The sequence below is a fragment of the Excalfactoria chinensis genome, chromosome 9 (genome assembly GCF_039878825.1).
Source record: "Excalfactoria chinensis isolate bCotChi1 chromosome 9, bCotChi1.hap2, whole genome shotgun sequence".
NCBI lineage: Eukaryota > Metazoa > Chordata > Aves > Galliformes > Phasianidae > Excalfactoria > Excalfactoria chinensis.
Window position 1 is genome coordinate 18227015 of NC_092833.1, and position 18439 is coordinate 18245453.

Genomic DNA, 18439 nt, shown 5'->3' on the forward strand with positions numbered 1-18439 from the left:
ACTTCAGACAGGATATAGCAGGAAACACACAAGTCTCGTGTCTGCAGCACAGGCATTGTTCAGCCTTCAAAATAAACACTATTAACATCTGTACAATCTATGCTACAAATGGGAACGATGAGACAACTTCCCAGTACCAAAAGGTCAGAGCTCCTTCAATAATAATGAACAACATCCCAGCATCCAGATATCCTCCAGCCACAGGCCCTGCGGACTGGACTCAGGCTACATGAAGCCGAAAGAAGTTTTAAACCTGCTGTGACTGGAGACTAGATTTGACTGTAGACCTTTTTATTGCTTCTAAATAGCACTGCTTTGCAGTATGCAACGCCAAGCTCACTTTAGCTACAGGTGACACAGCTTATAAATGCAGTGTTTTAAAGCATTCAGGGTATTTTTTCCTAGGCCACAAGAGCAACAACTTCTAATAAAGCACTTTAAATTTGAAAACATGGCATTGCCCGAGACTTGTTCCAAGAACCGACACGTTTCTGAACTCTCAGGCTACACTGCAGACCAAAATGGCAACGAGCACAAAGTGAAATGCAGGCAAATCTAGGTAACCCGTGACAGATTTCTTTCAAATATCTCCAGGAAGAGAAACTCCAGAACTCAAGCAACCTGTGCCGGCACTCAGTCACTTTGATGCTGTAAAGGTATTTCCTTGTGTTCAGACAGAACGTACTGCATTTCACTTTGTGCTCATTGCCATTTTGTCCTGAACACAAGAGAGCAAATATTATGCACTAGACATCGCCACTGGCTTGAAACAACATAACTTTCGTTCTCCAGGAAGCCTTCTGAGGCAAGTAGAAACCTCGTGTTTGACGTGTATTTGTTGCATGTTATATTTGCAGCCACTCCAGCACAGGGGGAAGAAGAGCATGGAAACAAGCGCAGCCCCCAGCCCCTGAGCGGCCCCCAGCCCCAGGCGAACACGTGAGGTCCGCGAGCGGGGTGGAGCTGTCCGCAGTGCTGAAATGGCCGCGGGGCCGCTATTCGCAGTGCTGGAGGGGTCACCCCTACACAGAGTGGGGACAAAAATCCGTTCAATTCCACGCCAGTGTTTTGGATTAGCTTAAAAATGAACGAATAAATAAATAACTAAAAGCCAATACCCCATCGCAGTTCTCTAAGAAGTCTGGACTCGGGGCTGTCTCGCACTAGCTTTTGCCTGTCTGTTGAGGATTATCAGGTTTTCTGTGGCTTTCGCAGATAATGCAAACCATTTGAAGAGAAACGATGTTATCAGAAAAACAGGTCACACCCGCAGCCAACTGCCAGCGGGACATATCTGGCATCACCTTTTTTTTTCTCTCCTCTGAGCAGCTACAGATACTGTTTATTTCTGACATAAAATAAAACCAGGAACTTATCCATAGACCAGAGAGGAAGGTAAATATGTCACTATTCTACACAGTAACAAGAAAGAAAGAAAGATCATTTTCAAATCTTTTTGTTGCTCCTTTGTTTCTCTTTCTTCATTTGAACTAAAAACATAGAAGGAAAACAGAAGTAACCGGATACCGTACTGATGCTTATTGTGTGCTCCTAATAGAGTAATCTGACAAGTGATTGACAGTAGGTATTTTCCAACAGCTAGAAAATCGCCTGCACTACACACACACACACAGTCGGCAAATCCCTTCTTCGTGGCCTACAAAAGCTAAAGTCTAACAGGAAAAATCTGTTTCCCATCTCGTCACTGAAGTTAAATCCATTCTGCTCATTATATCCGTATTCTACTGGGAGGAAGGCCCAAGGGAACACTGACTACTACAGCGCAAACACTTTGAGATGGCCTCACTGCTTTTTTCCCCACTGACAAGAATGATACTGGGGGAGAGGGACAGGAGGTAGAAGGGAATCTGTTACTTGCAGGTAGAACTTAATATTACATAACTGGTATCAATTATGGGTAAAATTAGAAGAGTCAAAGGCATTTGTCATTTAGTGATTTATGGTACTTTGCTTGACTAAATAGCAGAAAATCTTCTGTGCTTTTGAAATTCATCTTCACCATTTATTTCCTTCTCAGTCTCAGTCACAAGTGTTAATACTTCTGGGTTAAAATCATTTTCCCTGGTTGCGGGTGCACTGCCCTTCCTGCCATGCTGCACTGAAGCTATGTGTGTGCTAGGCAGTGTCTTTGATTCTGACCGTTTCTGACTGGGTATACAGGCTTTTCATAGGATTTCAGTTTCCAAGTTTCAATCAGTTTTTCTACTACCAATACCCACCCTGCCGCAGTGATCTGCTTTTGTCAGCCTACAGGCTCTCATTTGTTTTGTGGACGCGAGATTCCTTCTGTCTTTCATTATTCAAGTAGTCAACTACTTTTTCACCCCCAGAAGTACATACAACAATGCAGATGAGCAGAGCACCAGGAGGCTTGCATGGTGAAAAGGAAATTGAAAACCAGGATTAGATTACAGCTTAATTAAGTGGCTCTGTTGTGACAGTGGTTTCTCAAAATACTTCATAAATTTTTCTCTCCCATCTGCAAATCACTGCTTATTGCTAACATATTTTGGCATGCTAGCTGCATTCTGCCTCCTTGGAAAAGAGATGAAAAACCTCTCCAGGGAGTACAAATTTCATTTTGACTTCCCCTCTCTTCCAAATATTTATTTGGGAGACTCCACAGTGCTCAGCACAGTGTACTTTCACATGAAGACTAGCCTTAAGATCATTTCTTAGAGGAGCAGCAACACCGCTAAAGCAAAATAAATGGCATTATAATGTGTTTGCCCCATTTCTTTAAGGTCTTGTTCTGGAATGTGGGCCAAACTGAGGGACTTTGCAAATGAACTGGTTATTTCTTCATTCTGCTCACCTGCTCCTAGCACAGATCTCCTAACACTGAATGGATTAACAGGCTCATGGAGTGGCTTGGGTTGGAAGAGACCTCGAGAATCATCAAGTTCCAACCCCACTGCCACAGGCAGGGCTATTCTCAAGGAGCTCTTCTTCCCAGTCTTTACAGATATGTGGGATTACCCCAACCCAATTGCAAAGCCTCACACTTTGCTTTGTTGAACCTTATTAGGTTCATACTGGTCCACCTTTCCAGTTTATCAAGGTCCAGACATGAATATTCATTTAACATGAATGTTAAATTCACAGATGGGTCCAGCAGCAGATTTTCTGCTCTCAGATGTTTTCTTTTTTCTCCTTCCTTTACGTACCCTACACTGCAGTAGAAAGCTGAGCTCACAGTCCAAACGGTGCATTTAATTCTGCCCAAGTCTTTTGATTTTGTTAAGATAATCAACTAATTCTCCTATCCAATTTTCAACAGTCCAAGGTTAATTGCCCCTGTTTTGCTCTGCCCTTATGCCCGCCCTTCCCCAGACCTGACAGCATCAATTCCAAACCCAGAGATTTGCAGTCAGGAGGGCACATGTGTGTCAGACTGAGTCCTGGTCACCGCTGCATTAGATCACAATCTGTCCTCAGTGTACGCATTCAAAGACCAGCATTGGTGACCAACCATCAGCATTGCTGTGCACTCTCCTGTGAGCTCACCATGCAGCCAAGACCATGATCCACACAGGACCAGAGCAGTTTTATTTCCTTAGAGGTGAACACGAAACACAACTACACAGGACAGCACTTGTACATATAATGCCTCCCCACCACACATCACATCTTCGACCGTCTCCTCTTAGGGCACCTACAGGGCTTCTCCTCACCTCCTTCCTCTGCTTCTGATGCTCACAGTGACCCCCAGCACTCTCTGACACAAGCAGAAGAATAACTTAAATCATTAGGTCTGGCTTTAAAGGGCTTGGGAAGAAGGGACCTTGAAAACCACAGTGGCATCTGTTGGAGTCATAGTGCCTCAGCTGAGAGCTGACCTGCACACTGTGCGGGTGCCCCAGATCTTTGGCACTGCAAGGACACACAGAATGGGTGCTTTTGGCCTTCAGAAATGTTTCCTGATTTTTCAGAGCGTATTGGCACTGGGCACTAGACAAGTGTCAGACAATATTCCTATCTTCCTCTGCATTAAACATGTATGAAATGTACTGATAAGCACTGAGATGTATGGGCATTAACCCCATGTTAATGCAAACTATGCAGTAATTCCAGTGTCTCAAGCTGCACGTTTCACACCACTACAGCTCCAAGATGTGCTCACTTTCCTGTAGGATGCAGAAGTGCAGAGAAAGCGTTGTTTTCCCAAGGAGGTCCCTGTGGAGGGTTGGGGACCCCACAGGAGCTCTGTGTGTGGGGAGGGGGGGACCTCTGGTGGTGGCTGTGCCTCTGCCCCAGGTAACTGCAGGCCCCCAAGTTGTTTCTCTCATTACATACAGGAGCTTAATTCACTTGATAGATGAGGCATCGGCACATAACCCAATAGTGGGGCACACTTTATCATCCTGGCCTCCAGCTACGAACACGAGGCACCTAAAAATAGAGCAGCGCGCTCTCAGTAATATTTCATTAACTGCTGTCAAGCCTGATGCTGCCTGCCCAGCCACAGCCGTGCCACAAAAATAGCAGCTGCAGGAAGCAGTTCAATTCTTGTCAGGATTAACCTGGATAACACAGCCCAGTGGAGGGAGAAGTTGAAATGTCCTCCTAACTTGCAGACCAGAAGCACAGAAGTCATGGCAGATCCCTGGGCCCATGCTGTGTTCTACACCATGGGGTATTTTTCCAGCTTTGGACTCAGCTAATGGGCTCCAAAGGTGCAATTAAACTAACACTCACCACCTCCTCACAGAGGCTTCATCGGTTTTAAAAACCCCACTGGCAATGGCTTCTCTGTTATGCAGTGAATTTGGAAGCCACCAAACACTGCCCTGTGACCAGCACCAAAGCTTCCATATCTAAGCACCATGCCCTCATGGCAACGACCTGCAAAGCATATTTCCAGCTGGACAACACGGGGTACCTCACCTTTATTTACTGGGACAGCCTGACACAAACTGTGGCCATTTTTACCTCCTGTATTTTTTGAAACAGTTGAATTACTTTGTGTGCTCAGGTCGGCTGTTCCCTCAAAACAGACGTAAGCTCTTCTCCAAGCTGAAAGCAGTATTTATAGGCTCGATATCTATCTGATTTATTGACCTAAAAAAAACCCTACCCCAGGGACAGTCAGAAAGGCACTTAATACTTTCTAAAACTGGCTCTGTGTTTGGGCTCCTGGAGTCACTGTGACAGAGAAGCACAGCCTCCACCAGTAGCTTCCCAGTACGCAAGGTGGTGCATTGCTTCCAAAATGAAGTTTAATTTTTAATCCCTAGATTAAAGATCCCCGAGTCTCTTCCAGTAAAACAAAACAATGCCAGAAAACACATTGGTTTCTTGGAAAAACACCAGAATTTGCCATTTTTTCCTTTTTCTTTCAGGAGAACACCAACACAAAATGCCAAACACGGACCCAAGTGAAGATTTCACTACCAGAAAACCAAAACAGTTTGGAAACATCTTTTTTCCCCACTGAGAGTTCCACTGCTGCATCCAGCGCACAGTATTTCCAAGATCTAAGTCTCACTTGCACGAGGCCAACACCTGCTCACAATGCCCTTGCGTGTCCATTTGAGACACCACAATGACTTTCTTTTCCCTCCCAAAGTCCTCAATGGGAACCATCAAAAAAGAGTCAATGATCTCCGTGCTCAAGGCTGTACTCACCGGTGTGCTGCTGTCCGAAAAGGTGTTCATGCTGATGGAGCTGCTCATCTTGTCAGAGGACAGGGAGGGTGGGGAGGGGCTGCGCTTGCCCATCTGCTCGGGGCGCAGGTCTTGGCACCGCAGGTACCGCCGCCATGCGCGCTGGATGCTGGGGGGACAGCAAAGCACACAGCTGGGGAGTGCATCCACAGGAAGGATGTATGGTAAGAAGCATGGAATCAATGAGGTAGGAAAAGACCTCCAAGATCGTCCAGTACAACCATCCACCTGTCGTCAGTGTTTCCCACCATACCGTGTCCTTCAGTACAACATCTAAACGTGGTGGTCTTATCTTTGTGTGCTTTGTTCTGGAAAATGACCTACCCAGTGTAGGACTTCCACTGTCACTGCTAGCATATCTTGAGATACTTGTTAAGTAGATGGAATTCTTTATTATCTCTGTAGGCCTTGTATTATGCAGTTCTGGGGTATCTTGGGATGCCCGTTAAGTAGATGCAATTCTGTGTCTCAAATCCTTAAATAGCTTGTGAAAGTTTAAATCTAAGTCTGCACTTATCTCAGCAATTCTCTCACAGTTTGCAAACAAAGAGGAAGACAATTATCTGCTTAAAGGAATGTACAGCATAAAAACCTTATGCTTACACCAGTATAAGGACTGACACAGATGTGGTTGGCCCTCTGGAACCAGCCCAGCACTCTCTGAAATCCATCTCCCGCTGCCAATGGGACTTAAAACTGCTCCAGAGCAATGTGCTGGAGAGCAGCAGGAGTTCTGCTTCCAAACCCTGAGCTTTGACTGTGAAGAGGGGAAAGGCCAGCCAAGCCCACAGCCCCTGAGCATCCGCCCGGGCAGTGCTCCAGAGTGCTTTCCCTGGGCTGCAGCTCGGCAGGTGGCAGTGCAGCACTACCAGAGATGCTCACTATCAAATCTGTGCTGCTAACAGCGTGGATGTGAAAGGAAATTATGGAACAATCTGCCAACCCCATGGAAAAACAGGGCTAAGTTCTGACCCCAGACTCATCTGAGCTACGGCCATGCAACGAGACTGAAATGTTCCTCTTGGGGATTTTAACATTTGATTCACTGGCAGATGAAGTCAGCAAAACCTTCACTATACCTGGTGATGGGATGCAGCATCCTGACCTCAGCATGCTCTCAGGTCTGCATAGCTCTCTGGCTGCTCTTCCAACAGCACAGTGCAGCCCTGGGGGTTCCGCACCTGCCCAGGCACTCCATGCTGTGACCCCCAGCCCCACTTCTACTGGCACTTTGGAGGTGTGAAATGCAGACCGTGCTCCTTCTCCCGCAGGGAGCCTCACATTTGCTTTCTGGTGTAACCCAAAGGATCCAAAGCCTTTCCTACAGATGTTTATTGTCCTGGGAATACTCTACTCTTTCCATTTTGCCTTTGTAGTAGTTAAGGTGCCACATCTGCTCCAAGTTCCACAAGCAGAAATAAAAACCCACACAGCCCCCAGACCTTGCTGCTAAGACCTCATGGCTCTCAGAAGCTCCCTGGGCTTTTTTGCAGTGGCCTTACATTGCTGTGCCTAAGAGACACTGGTTGGATTTTAATTTGAAACTCCACATCTTTTTAATATTTTAAGACAGCATTAATGTTTTAACAACACATATAGCACATTAGGTGCAGCTTTTCAGTTGAAAGCAAACTCCGGTATGTACAACTGCATAATGCTCCACACTGACAGCCCAGAATTTTGCCAGTGGCTTTGGGGCTCAAGCACAACCTGCTCCGTGCTCTGCTCCATTATACTTTGAGTTGCACAGAAATATGGGATGGACACAAGCTGGGTTATGAAGCTCAGGAATCTGACGAACTCAGCAGCACTTCAGTGCAGAAACCACATTCCTGGTTACTTACATTTTCACTTTTGTTTCCAAGGGCTGTAAGTTGATACGGTATTTTTCAATATTATTTTCCTCATCCATGGCAAGCTGATGGCTACGAAACAGAAGAGGAAAATGGGTTTGGTATGTCTCAGCATGACACTTTTGCAATCACTGTGAATTCATTCAGAGATCTTGACAAGACCAAACAAGAGCCGCTCATTTATGTGTTGCTGCCTCTGGGGAAGGCATCTGGATCCCCACGTCCAGCCCCACTTCACTTAACAAGAAGTAGGAATTTAGACCCAGTTCCTTGACTGGGGCCTGCTTGAGTCCTTGCAGCTTTCTGCACTGAACCATCCAGCCCCAGCAAAGAAACTGCTGCAAACAAACACACTGGCAAACATAGTAGATATTCTTGCTAAATTAACTTTCATCCCTGGGGCTACATTTGAAAAGCTGGAGAGTAAAATAGAAAGTAACAACGGTAACGCTGGCAGCAAATGAATTACATCAGCAAAAGCCCTACAAGAAGATGAAGAAAAATTCCTTGTGATATACGGCGACTGAGGAGTCGGTGCTGCAAACCGATTGCTTTGAGAAAGCAATTTGAAAGCGCTACAAGATAAGAATCAAACATCTTGGGACATTGCTTCGGGTGGGACTGGCAACATGAATGAAAGGCTGCTGCATGAAAACGTGTAACATTGTGGAGTTATTTTGAGGCTTCACCTGGACACTTAATTACATCACCCAGTCAGCAGCTGCCAGAAATTATCCTCCTGTAACTAAAAATAAGAACTGAGTGTGGGACGGATGCGAGATCCTGCAGATCCGCATATTACCAAGTGAAAAATACACATACAATAAAAAACACACGTGTGAGATACAGCAGGAATCACATCTTTACCTTTGAAGCGAGTATTTGCCATCATTGACCTGTTCCAGGGTGTTCTGGAGCCTTCTGAGCTCCTCCTGCAAGAAGAGAGAGAAATGTTTAACTGTGGAGATTCCCCTTCAAGCTCCAACCATTGCACCCAACCACAAAGCACAACGTTCCCCCAGGCAGCGCCTTCAGGGCTCGCTTCCAACGTACATAATAGCTACAAAGAAACCAACACCTTTATCAATAAACCCAGCACGTAAATATCAGACCTACAAAAAACAACAGGCAGAGTGAAAGAGCAAAGTGTTCCTTTGTTTGCTAGGTGTGCGGCTGCTGTGATTTGAAACATGGTCTTGCTAAGAGGCAATGAGCATCGGCTCGTACCAAAGGGCACTTCCCTTTGTTCTGCAATCCAACTGCATTTAGTTGCACAATTAAGAGGGTTGCAAGCTGAGATTTATAGCCTGGGTCTTTGCACCGGATCCTGCTTCAACAGAAGAGATGCCAAGAGCTGAACTGCAGACATAGATGGGGTTTCCTGCACCTACATTACGAAAAATTCCCCATAAATCTCTGCATGGACAAAGGGACAAACAAAGGGACAAACAAAATGGTGTATTTCTGGCAGTGCTGTACTGTGTTCAGAAGGGGTGGGAGCCGGTGCAGATCCATAACTGAGCTAAAATTGAGAAGCACACAACGTGAAATGCAATAAAAACGATTTAAATACAGATATTTGTTTTAAGCAGGTGCAAATCTAGAATCAAAGCAGATTATAATCCATATTAAGTTGTTTTCCTGTTACTGGACCATCTCCAGGTGGTTCACTGCAGTGTTGGGACACACTGCAGAGCACAGCTTGTTCTCACAGACACTGCAGGAGAAGAGTGCTGGTCTGTTCCCACCTGATTTACTCATAAAGATGCATCTCCCTTGGTTACTATATATGACTTGAATATATTCCACCAGAAATATCCAACTAGCCAATAGCGAAAGCACACCGGGAGGTGGGAAGTCCATGAAGACACAAAGATGTCAACCCATGGCTTCTCTTACCTCATTACAATGGGAACTAGATGGAAAAGCAAGAGCTACTCAGAGGCAGGGATGGAGGTGATGTGCCTACAGCCATCCTGCATGGGGGATGTGGGATTCTCAGGAGATCAACAAGGAAAAATGGGGATATTTCCATCACCCCGGGATGAATCCCACCCTTCTGCTTCCAATGCCACCACCGCTGTTGCTGTGGCCCAGTGAATCTGGCAGTGCTTTCTCAAACACAACTGATTTTGTGAGAGATCTCACCTGGTGCTTTTTAATCTTGCACACATGTGATACAGGAGCCCGGCTGCTCCCCCATAACCCACCCCTGAAAATAACCCATCCTCAAACTTCCTGGCATCTCCTTCCTTTTTATGTTCAGTCTTTTCCAGCACATTAAAAATAAGCGACTTCCAAAACCGCTCTCCTTGAAGCACAGTTTGGTTCAGAAGATAACCTTTATTCTCCCATATTATTCCTCTGGTCATTTTTTCAGCGTGTCCCAGAGCACCGTGAGGTAATTCAGAACGCGAAAACAATTTGCAATTGACTTTATATATAGCCCTGGGTGACAAAACCTGCACAACTTACATAAATCATTTCTTGTGTTTGACATCATTTTCTATTAACCTAAGGGTGAAGAAGGAACAAAAAAAAGCAAAAACCAAAATCAGTTGTGACATTTTTGACTATTCAGCCTTTCAATTAAACATCACCAGCCTGCCTGTCTAAAAGCCATAACATAAGGCAACTACAAAAGGGGCACGGTAACGTTTGCATAATTGGGAAGAGAAGGAGACATAAAATCCATACTAATTTCAGTTTTGCGTCATTAAACATGAAGCATTGATTATTGCTCCTCGCAACCGTGGCCGTGGGCCAGCTCTGCTGCAGCGCCCGGACCCCAGGTGGCGCTGAGCAGGGGTTGGCGACAGCGGCCAACTGGGAGATGTTTGGCACAGGTCGCACCAGGAGCGACCCAGCTGCAAACTCAGGCTTGGGAAAATTAAACTGGAAGAGATCCACGCTTCTGTTGGAGCACGCGATGAATTACGGTGCCTCCATAAAACTTGGTAGAATGTAAACATACTGTGAGATTTACTGCAGTTTTCCTACTTCCATGGAATACAGATGTTAACAGTACTGCAAGAATAAGGATAATCATTAAGGCTGGAAAGCACCTCTAGGACCATCAGCCCAACCGACCCATCCCACCATGCCCACTGACACTTAGGAAGGAAAAAAAAGAACCCATTTCCTGGATGTTTCTAAGCCACAATGGTGCTTCCTCTGGGAGCAGAAAGCCTCTTCAGCTCAGGAAAACCCCAAAACTGCAGCAGCAAAGACCCGTTTTCCCACTTTATAACTAAGGGCAGGAATTCAAACACGTCACAGAATCATAGAATGGCCTGGGTTGGAAGGGACCTCAAAGACTGCCAACCAAAGTGAGTCCAACCCCACTGCGTCATCTGTAGTGCCTGATGGTGCCAGGAAGGAGCTGTGGAACCTCACCAGTTTGCCTGCTGGGCTGCAGCGGCACCTCTGTGCTCAGCATCTCTGCTGGGCTCTGTTTGATCACCACGCACTTCCACAGTGCCTCACTGCAAACCAGCTCCCAGCCTTGCAAAGGCATTGGAGCAATAATCCATCAGCAGAAACACGTTTTGCTCAGTTTTCCCAGCTCCCACACCACAGAGCCCCAGCTTGGGCAGCCAGCAGACAGCCTGCATTAATTCATCCATTTCAGGGGTGCGTGGAGCCTTCTGCATCCCACTGAAGGGCTGGAGCACAGCAGCTAACACAGCACCCTGTGCATGCTGAGTAACACCGGTAATTAAACGTCAGACGGTGGCATGTGCTCCATATCTCAGAACAAAAAGAGACAGCAGATGATGGAGGCTGTTGTGTATTGAGGGTGGGAGGGGGAAGCCCTAGTAGGCAACCTAATAGGGAACGCTCCAGCTATGAATATTCAAGGAAAGTGCATTAAGTGCACACGATTAACATAGCTGCAGGGGCTCTGCAATGCACAGCTGTCAGAGTGCCTTACCAATCACACAGGAAAAAACCACGCTGTCTACAGAGTCACCTCAGTCTACTCCAGTTGCAGATGCAGATTTAGGAATAAAACACAAATCTGCATGGTGGAAACATGTGAGCTGCTGAAGGGAGACACAGCAAGGCACATACCTTGTCCATTTGGTTGTGCTACCTCCAGGGAAGGAACAGCCCTTGTTGTTTCCTTGTACAACAGGATTAGTTAAAAGGGACTGTGGTTACGAACCACTAATTAATAGCAAGCAACTTCAGACTGTTGTATCACTCCTGCAGACTCTTCAGAGTCCCCTGGCTACAGACATTGCTCAGGTGGGCACAGGGCAGTGAACGTGTGCCATCTCTGCCCACACACCCATCCTTCCCCACAAGCCAAAGCCCCAGGGCTGGTCCCAGAAGGATTCACTGCACCAAACAGCAAATTGGGCCAAGGACTGAGCTGGCATCACTGATACGACTCAGGCTGGAAGGAGGTGAGCAATAATCAGAGCACAGCTGGGATGGGCACTGAGCACTGCACTTCTTTGGTGTAGATGAACACACTTGTATGGCAGCAAGGCAGTCTGGAGCTGAGGCACAGAGCGTAGGGGAACAGCAGCCATTAGGCAATGAATTCCAGCACCTTAACGCTCATGTTTCTGGATACCAGTGAGATATTTTGCTCATTTCCTATGCTACTGAGAATCAAAGTTACACTCACAGAACCGCTCCCATTGAGGAGCTGCTGGGGCTTCAGAGGCTGGAAGCCAAGGCTGGGTTGTGGGTAGCTCCTTTGGTCCTCCTACTCAAAACCCAGAGAGGAGGAAGCTTTATTAGAGCAGTGAGTAGACTGTTCTGCTGAAGATAAACTCCATGCTGCATCATTTCTCAGTTTTACTCACTGATGGAAGTTCCCACGGGCTGTAACTGCCTCATATTCCACAGGACACTTCACACACTTCAGTACATGAATCAGGAATGTTTTCATTTTCTTCACGTAACCTCCCTTCTTTGTTTATACCCTACAGACACACCATCCAATTGTTTCTCTTCCCTATACTGTAAATCATGATGCTCTTCCCTCATCGTTATTAAATCAAGATTGGACCCGATTCCAAACTAAGTGTGAAAGCAGCATAGAGACCAAACTGCTGGAAGCCCTGACCTTCAGACCCCTGAACTGAGCCAGTGCCCAATCCTTCTGCCATCATCCTGCTGCACAGAACAGCTGATATATCAAGACTCCTTTAGAAAGCCTCTTCTTTCTGCTCTCACTGTGGTCAAGGCTTCCAACAGCACCACTTCTGCCTCAGCATACACACACTTCTAGCTTCTGCCAACAGAGCACACTGCAGAGAAAGAAGCCTCTTGACAACTTGGCTTCTCTGCAGCTGAAGTGCTTCTGAAACTCCAGCCAGTCAGAGCACGGAGTAAAAAGGTCTGCAGCAGTGTGAATGCTACAGGAGAGAAGGCGACTTGGAGGCAAGCAAAAAAACATAAGGATATATACATATTTTGTACATGTATATTGCCCACCGATTGCTACCCTTCCTACAGTGGAAACCTACGTAGAACTGGAGCTGTCAAGACAACATGCTGCAGGAAATTGGTTTTTCAAAGCAAGTTTCCATTTGGAATGAAAAGCAACAACCCTGAGGTCCTGGGGTACCAAGTCCTACCTCACAGAGCAATCAGCCTCTCCTGCAAGCCCTGGCTGCCATCAGGCAGCCCCTTCTTTTAGCTTCTTCACAAACGAAGGACACAAACCCACACCAACCAGCCACCCTGTCACCCTCTCAGGCTTTCATTGCAAGTTACAGTTGGGTCCAGCTTAATTTTGAGAGAAATATGATGAGATTGCAACCAAGCCAGGGTGGATTTGAGCACGCCAGGAAGGGGAAAGCTGGAGGAAAATTTGACATGACAGATCCATCTTCCATAGTCCCAGCGGAGGTTTCGTTCCCCCAGAAAAAGTAAGTGGCTCTTTTTATAGCTCATGTGCCTATTACTCCTAATGACAACAACAGATGACTGTTTTAAAACTGAAAAGAAAAACATTAATCCGATTTTCAGCTTTTCAGCAGGCGGTTCTGTCTCCTGATTTCCACAAAAGAGAGGATGGATGAACCGCTCCAGGAACCGGGAGGTTACTGCATGAAAAACACACATCTGTTACAGAAATGCTTTTTACACTTATTTCAGGGCAGGCCATGCAGGATGCATCTGGTCCACGACCAAAGGTGATGCTTTTAGGAGAGCATGCACGAAGATATCCATCACACTGCACTGTGGCAGCACTGACTATGCGGTCCCCATATCACTGGCTGCACACTGAGAAAGCACACGTGGGTTTAATGGCTGGATATTAAGGAACATTTCTTCTCCAAAAGAGTGGTGAGGCACTGGCACAGGCTGCCCAGGGAGCCTGAGGAGTGGAAGACCTCATGCTCTCACAGAAACACCATTTCCTCTGCTATGATCAACTGCAGATGGAGCGGTTTTGATTAGGGTCTTAATCTTTATGTATATTGTAATTTCCACCGTGCTCTCTCCTGTTTGTCTTCAACATGAGAGATAGCTTTTCCAAGCTGATAATAATGAAACTACTCACTCATTCTGATGCTTATAACTATGCAAACACACCAAGAAACCAGCAGTGCACTTGTTAATTTGCCAGCTGAGCTGTGCTTGATGGAGACTGCGGGCACAAGTCATGTCAAGGCTCCAGCCCTGCCCCACCTCCCTTCCCATTCCCAGCATCTCTGGATTACGAAATACAGCATTTTCTACTGCTCAGCCATAAAGATCACCACAGCTCTAGAAAGACAGCAGCAGTCCTCCAAGGGCAAACCCCACCAGCAGGACAGCACCAGCAACAACCAGCCAATGTCCTCCAGGTGTTACACCCCAGAAGACTCAATCTCAGCGCTCTTAAGAAGGGTATCTACACCATGGCCATTTTAAGTGTGGGCATAAGTATGCTATGAGGTCAATTAAATCGGGAACATTAGCAGAAGGGCTGCCTAGGTTAACATGAACCCTGTGACCCTTCTTGAATCCCAACTCTGATGGCATTTTAGGGTTACGTTGTTGGCTCTTTCCTCAGCTTCTCACTAAATGGATCCATTAGATTTAGCAGGTGTTGCTCTTCTCCCTTACATCCAGCTTACTATATGCAAACCAGATAGCAAATTCATCAAGGTAGGGACCTTGTGTTGATTAAACTGACAAAGCTGCATGAGGCTTCATATCTGTGAGCACTTTTTTTTGTGAGGGACTTTTTTAAGCTCCTTCAGAAAGAGATGTTTCATGTCCCCACATCTCACCCCAACGTGACAAGAACATCCACACTGCACCTTCAGAAGGGCTCACAGCAGAACTCCCTCTAACTTTTGTAGCACTACAGGTGACCACTATAAAATGGCAACAAGATAATTAGACAAGTAATGAAGATGCTCCCCTGGCAATCTTGCAGGTGAAATAATGCAATCTCCTCCACCCTGCCTTCCCAAGTTAATCACTTGATAAGAGTCATTAACATGACTGTTCAGACTACTGTAGTCCCCCTTCCAAAGTGCATATAATTTACAATCCTATTAAAAAGATGGGCACTGGTACGGCTCAGAGGCAAATTACAAAACTGCCCAGTTGTGTTTTTAGCACGTGGGTTATAGTCAAATTAACCTCAAGAGCTGATCAATCCATCAGTCACTCAACTGCAGAGCAGGTTTCAGAGCAAGCTCACCCATTTCCTATATAAAGTTAAATATAATCCCAAAGGGTGGGATATACTCTGGCCAACAGCAGAGACCTTTTCTCCAGTGAATTGCAATCTAAAACAAACACAGCAAGAGGGCAGAAGGCACGCAAAGTCATTTCATTTAAAAAGCTAGGATTTAGCTCATATCTTACACTAAATTCCTGCTATTATTGAGCATTCAAATTCTTTCTGCTATGGTGCTGGAGGATGCTAAGCATCTGGCATTTCAAAGTAATGGACAAGGCGAAGGCACTGGACCTCGAACAAAACGTAATGAAACGAATGTTTGCCTTTTTCTGTATTTACTCTTCTTCTTACTATCAGTTTCTAGCCCCTAAGATGTAGAACCAACAACATTCCCTTCATCAGAGCGCTTTAACCCAGGAATGTGACCATGAGAAGGTCCCACAGCAGCAGCAGCATATTCTGGCCTTTGTCTGGGCTCCTCTAAAAGCTACACGGCATCTGGCTTAGGTACCTGAGGTACACCCTGAATACACACACACTGTGCAATGTCTCCGACAATGGAGCTTCAGGCAGCTCACGCATGAGTTTTTCATGTGAAAACACCTGGATTCTATTAGTTTTCAACACTATCTTGGCATTTAAGCATGTTGGAGATTAGAAAAGTGCACTTCCAGAGTAGAAATTATCAAACTTCCCAATGTAGAAGGCTCCCATTCTCATGCAGGCAGCCACCCCCTCCCCACCCCTCAGCAGTGCTCCACATTCCCAAGCACTCTCCATCCATCCTGTTTGCCTTTCCCAATGGGACAATCCCAATGGGGCTTCCCACAGCCATCTCACAGTGCATCCAGGAGGAAGCCCAAGGTGCTCACAGCTCAGCGGATGCCACACAGCTGAAATCCTGATCAGTAGCAATGGGCCCCACGGGGAGCAGCTCATACAAACACCTTACAGAAGATGAGCTTGAAGCCATTTCCAGAAGTTCACCTACTCAGAGCCCATTTAAAATGAGCACTCCTCCAGCTGCCAGATTTGAGCTCTGCTTTGAGGTTGGTGATGGGCCTGATGAATACCCAAAGACAGAAGTCCCCAAACCCTGCAGTCAGAGCTTGGCTCCAGCCTCCATCCCTCCTGAGAGGTTCCAGAGGCTCCGCATGCATTTAACAACAACCACCAACAACCAGGGGAGAATGAAAACCCCACTGCCAAGCCTCGCATTACTGGCAATGTAGCAAAGGGTGTAAAGGAGGAGGATCTATGGCAGGAGCTGCTGGGCTCAGAGGGTGCTCTTCTCTGAGCTTCTGAGGAGTTAAATCTAATTTCACATATACCGCAGATATCTAAGATGATGTTTTAATTGAAGGCAGTTGCTTAGCAACTGCATCCCGTGTGCTGCAGCGATGCTTTTCACCTGGAGCAGATAAACATCAGGATGGCACTTTACAAATCTGATGAGCGGCAACGAAAAGAGCTGCCTACAGCAAGTTACACCTCAAACCTGATAGCCATCAGCAGGGAGAACCCAACAAAACCCCTTTGTGGGTTAGCAGAGCTCCCTTCTGCTCCCAGCCAGCCTCAGTTGCTGCTCACCACTGGGGCTTATCAGGAGTCGACAGCATCGGCGGCACTTTCTTACTTGGAAGATTTTATCACAGTTGAACATAATGATACAATCCGGGAGCGCTCGCAATCACCCACAGATGTGTTTTTCTGAACAGGACTGTGATTCTTTGAACACCGTCCAAAAAAAGCACGCTTTCCAGAACATAGAGAAAAAGATTTCCTCGTAACTTCTGTAATTGAGCATTACTGGCCTGCACAAGCTGTTAAGAGCCGGTTATTGGTGCTGCTGCTGCGTTTCCTACAAAAGCTAAGTTCTTGAATCGCTCATTTCCAACATCTCTACACTATAACATCATAATGCAAACATTTTAGCCTCGTTTTATATTAACATCTTATCCTACTTCAGCTGTGTTTGGCGCTGCCTTGTTTTTGACCAGAATATCGCTAGCAAAATATTCAGACATTGAAACTCCCAGAACAGAACAGACAGAAGGAAATCTTCCACCCGACATGCAGCCTGGAATAAGAAACGTACGGCTCTGTGCAGTCACCCAGACCAGACAGCTACACCACAAACCTGTCCTTCTAATTGGAGATCATCACCTGCATTTCGGGATGTCTGTTAGCCCCAAAAGGGATTCCCTTCCATCCATGCCACCCTCAGACTTAATGAGGGTAGAAATGTGAAACCACTGCATTCCCCCATGGGAGGCTGAAGGGGCACCGGGACACCCTGGTGGGATCCATGGCCATGTCTGCATCAGCAAGGAGGAAATGGAATGGGAGCAGACCTGCCCAGAAGCAGCCTGGGCTGTCAATAACCCCATCACCCTACATGCAAACAGCCATCAATGGCTGCCAGTGCATCTTCAGTCCTGACGAACGGTGGGCCTGGTGCTGATGGTTGGGCTGGATGATCTTATGAGGCTTTTTCCAACCTTAATGATGCTATGAAATACAGTCCATGCAGGATGAGGTGCTCCAAATCCAAGTAACGTTAAAATAGGGCAATCAGGAAATTGGCTTCCAAAGGCACCCTTCTGATTCTAACCCAAGTGCTTACACAGAGGCAGCAGTGTCAGCCTCAAGTCCTGCACAGGTCTGGGGCATCAAGATGCAAAAGATTTGTGAAGTCAACACACAGTGTTTGGAGCAAAAGTACTAAATGCCTTTTGCTTGGTGATAGCACTGCAAAGCCAAAGCAGAACGATGGCATTATTTCCAAGGTTTATTAGCTCTTCAGTTATTACATTCCCTCGCATCCTTGGCTCACCATCCCACCAGCTGCCTACTTTGCTGTGTGAAACCCTCAGCATTAACCGCAATACAGGTTCTTAATGTTTAATGCGTGGCTGATAGAATCCCGCAGCATCCAGCGGAGCCTTTGTATAAAGGGCACCCTATTAAAAACTTAAATGCAAACAGAAAAGCAGCATGTGAAACCACACGATAGAAGCCGGTTGCCTTCGGTCTCTGAAAGCAGAAAGCCACAGTTTATATGAATAATTCAAAAACAGCCTCAGACAAATGATCCCAGGTCTGTAAGGAAATAGTAAAACCTCTGGAGTCTGCAGCTCTTTTTATTACAGCCTGGTTCGTGCTGAATGCTGTTTTCTCCGGGGTTATTTTTCACTCTTATTTTTTTTGTATAAACGAGCAGTCAGATAGGATGTTCAGATAACATACATGG

At 46.2% G+C, this 18439-nt stretch overlaps 1 protein-coding gene across 3 annotated transcripts in view; it reads right to left on the bottom strand.

The window, feature by feature from the left end:
- The window catches only part of SCHIP1 (schwannomin interacting protein 1), a 103262-nt gene that overhangs the window by 67281 nt on the left and 17542 nt on the right, over nt 1-18439 (bottom strand). For all 3 annotated transcript variants that reach the window (XM_072344063.1, XM_072344067.1, XM_072344064.1), the window contains exons 2-4: nt 8409-8473; nt 7533-7613; nt 5650-5797 (exon numbers count right to left, since the gene is read on the bottom strand). In XM_072344063.1, coding sequence (XP_072200164.1) covers nt 5650-5797; nt 7533-7613; nt 8409-8473 — 294 coding nt within the window. The remainder of the gene's footprint in view (nt 1-5649; nt 5798-7532; nt 7614-8408; nt 8474-18439) is intronic.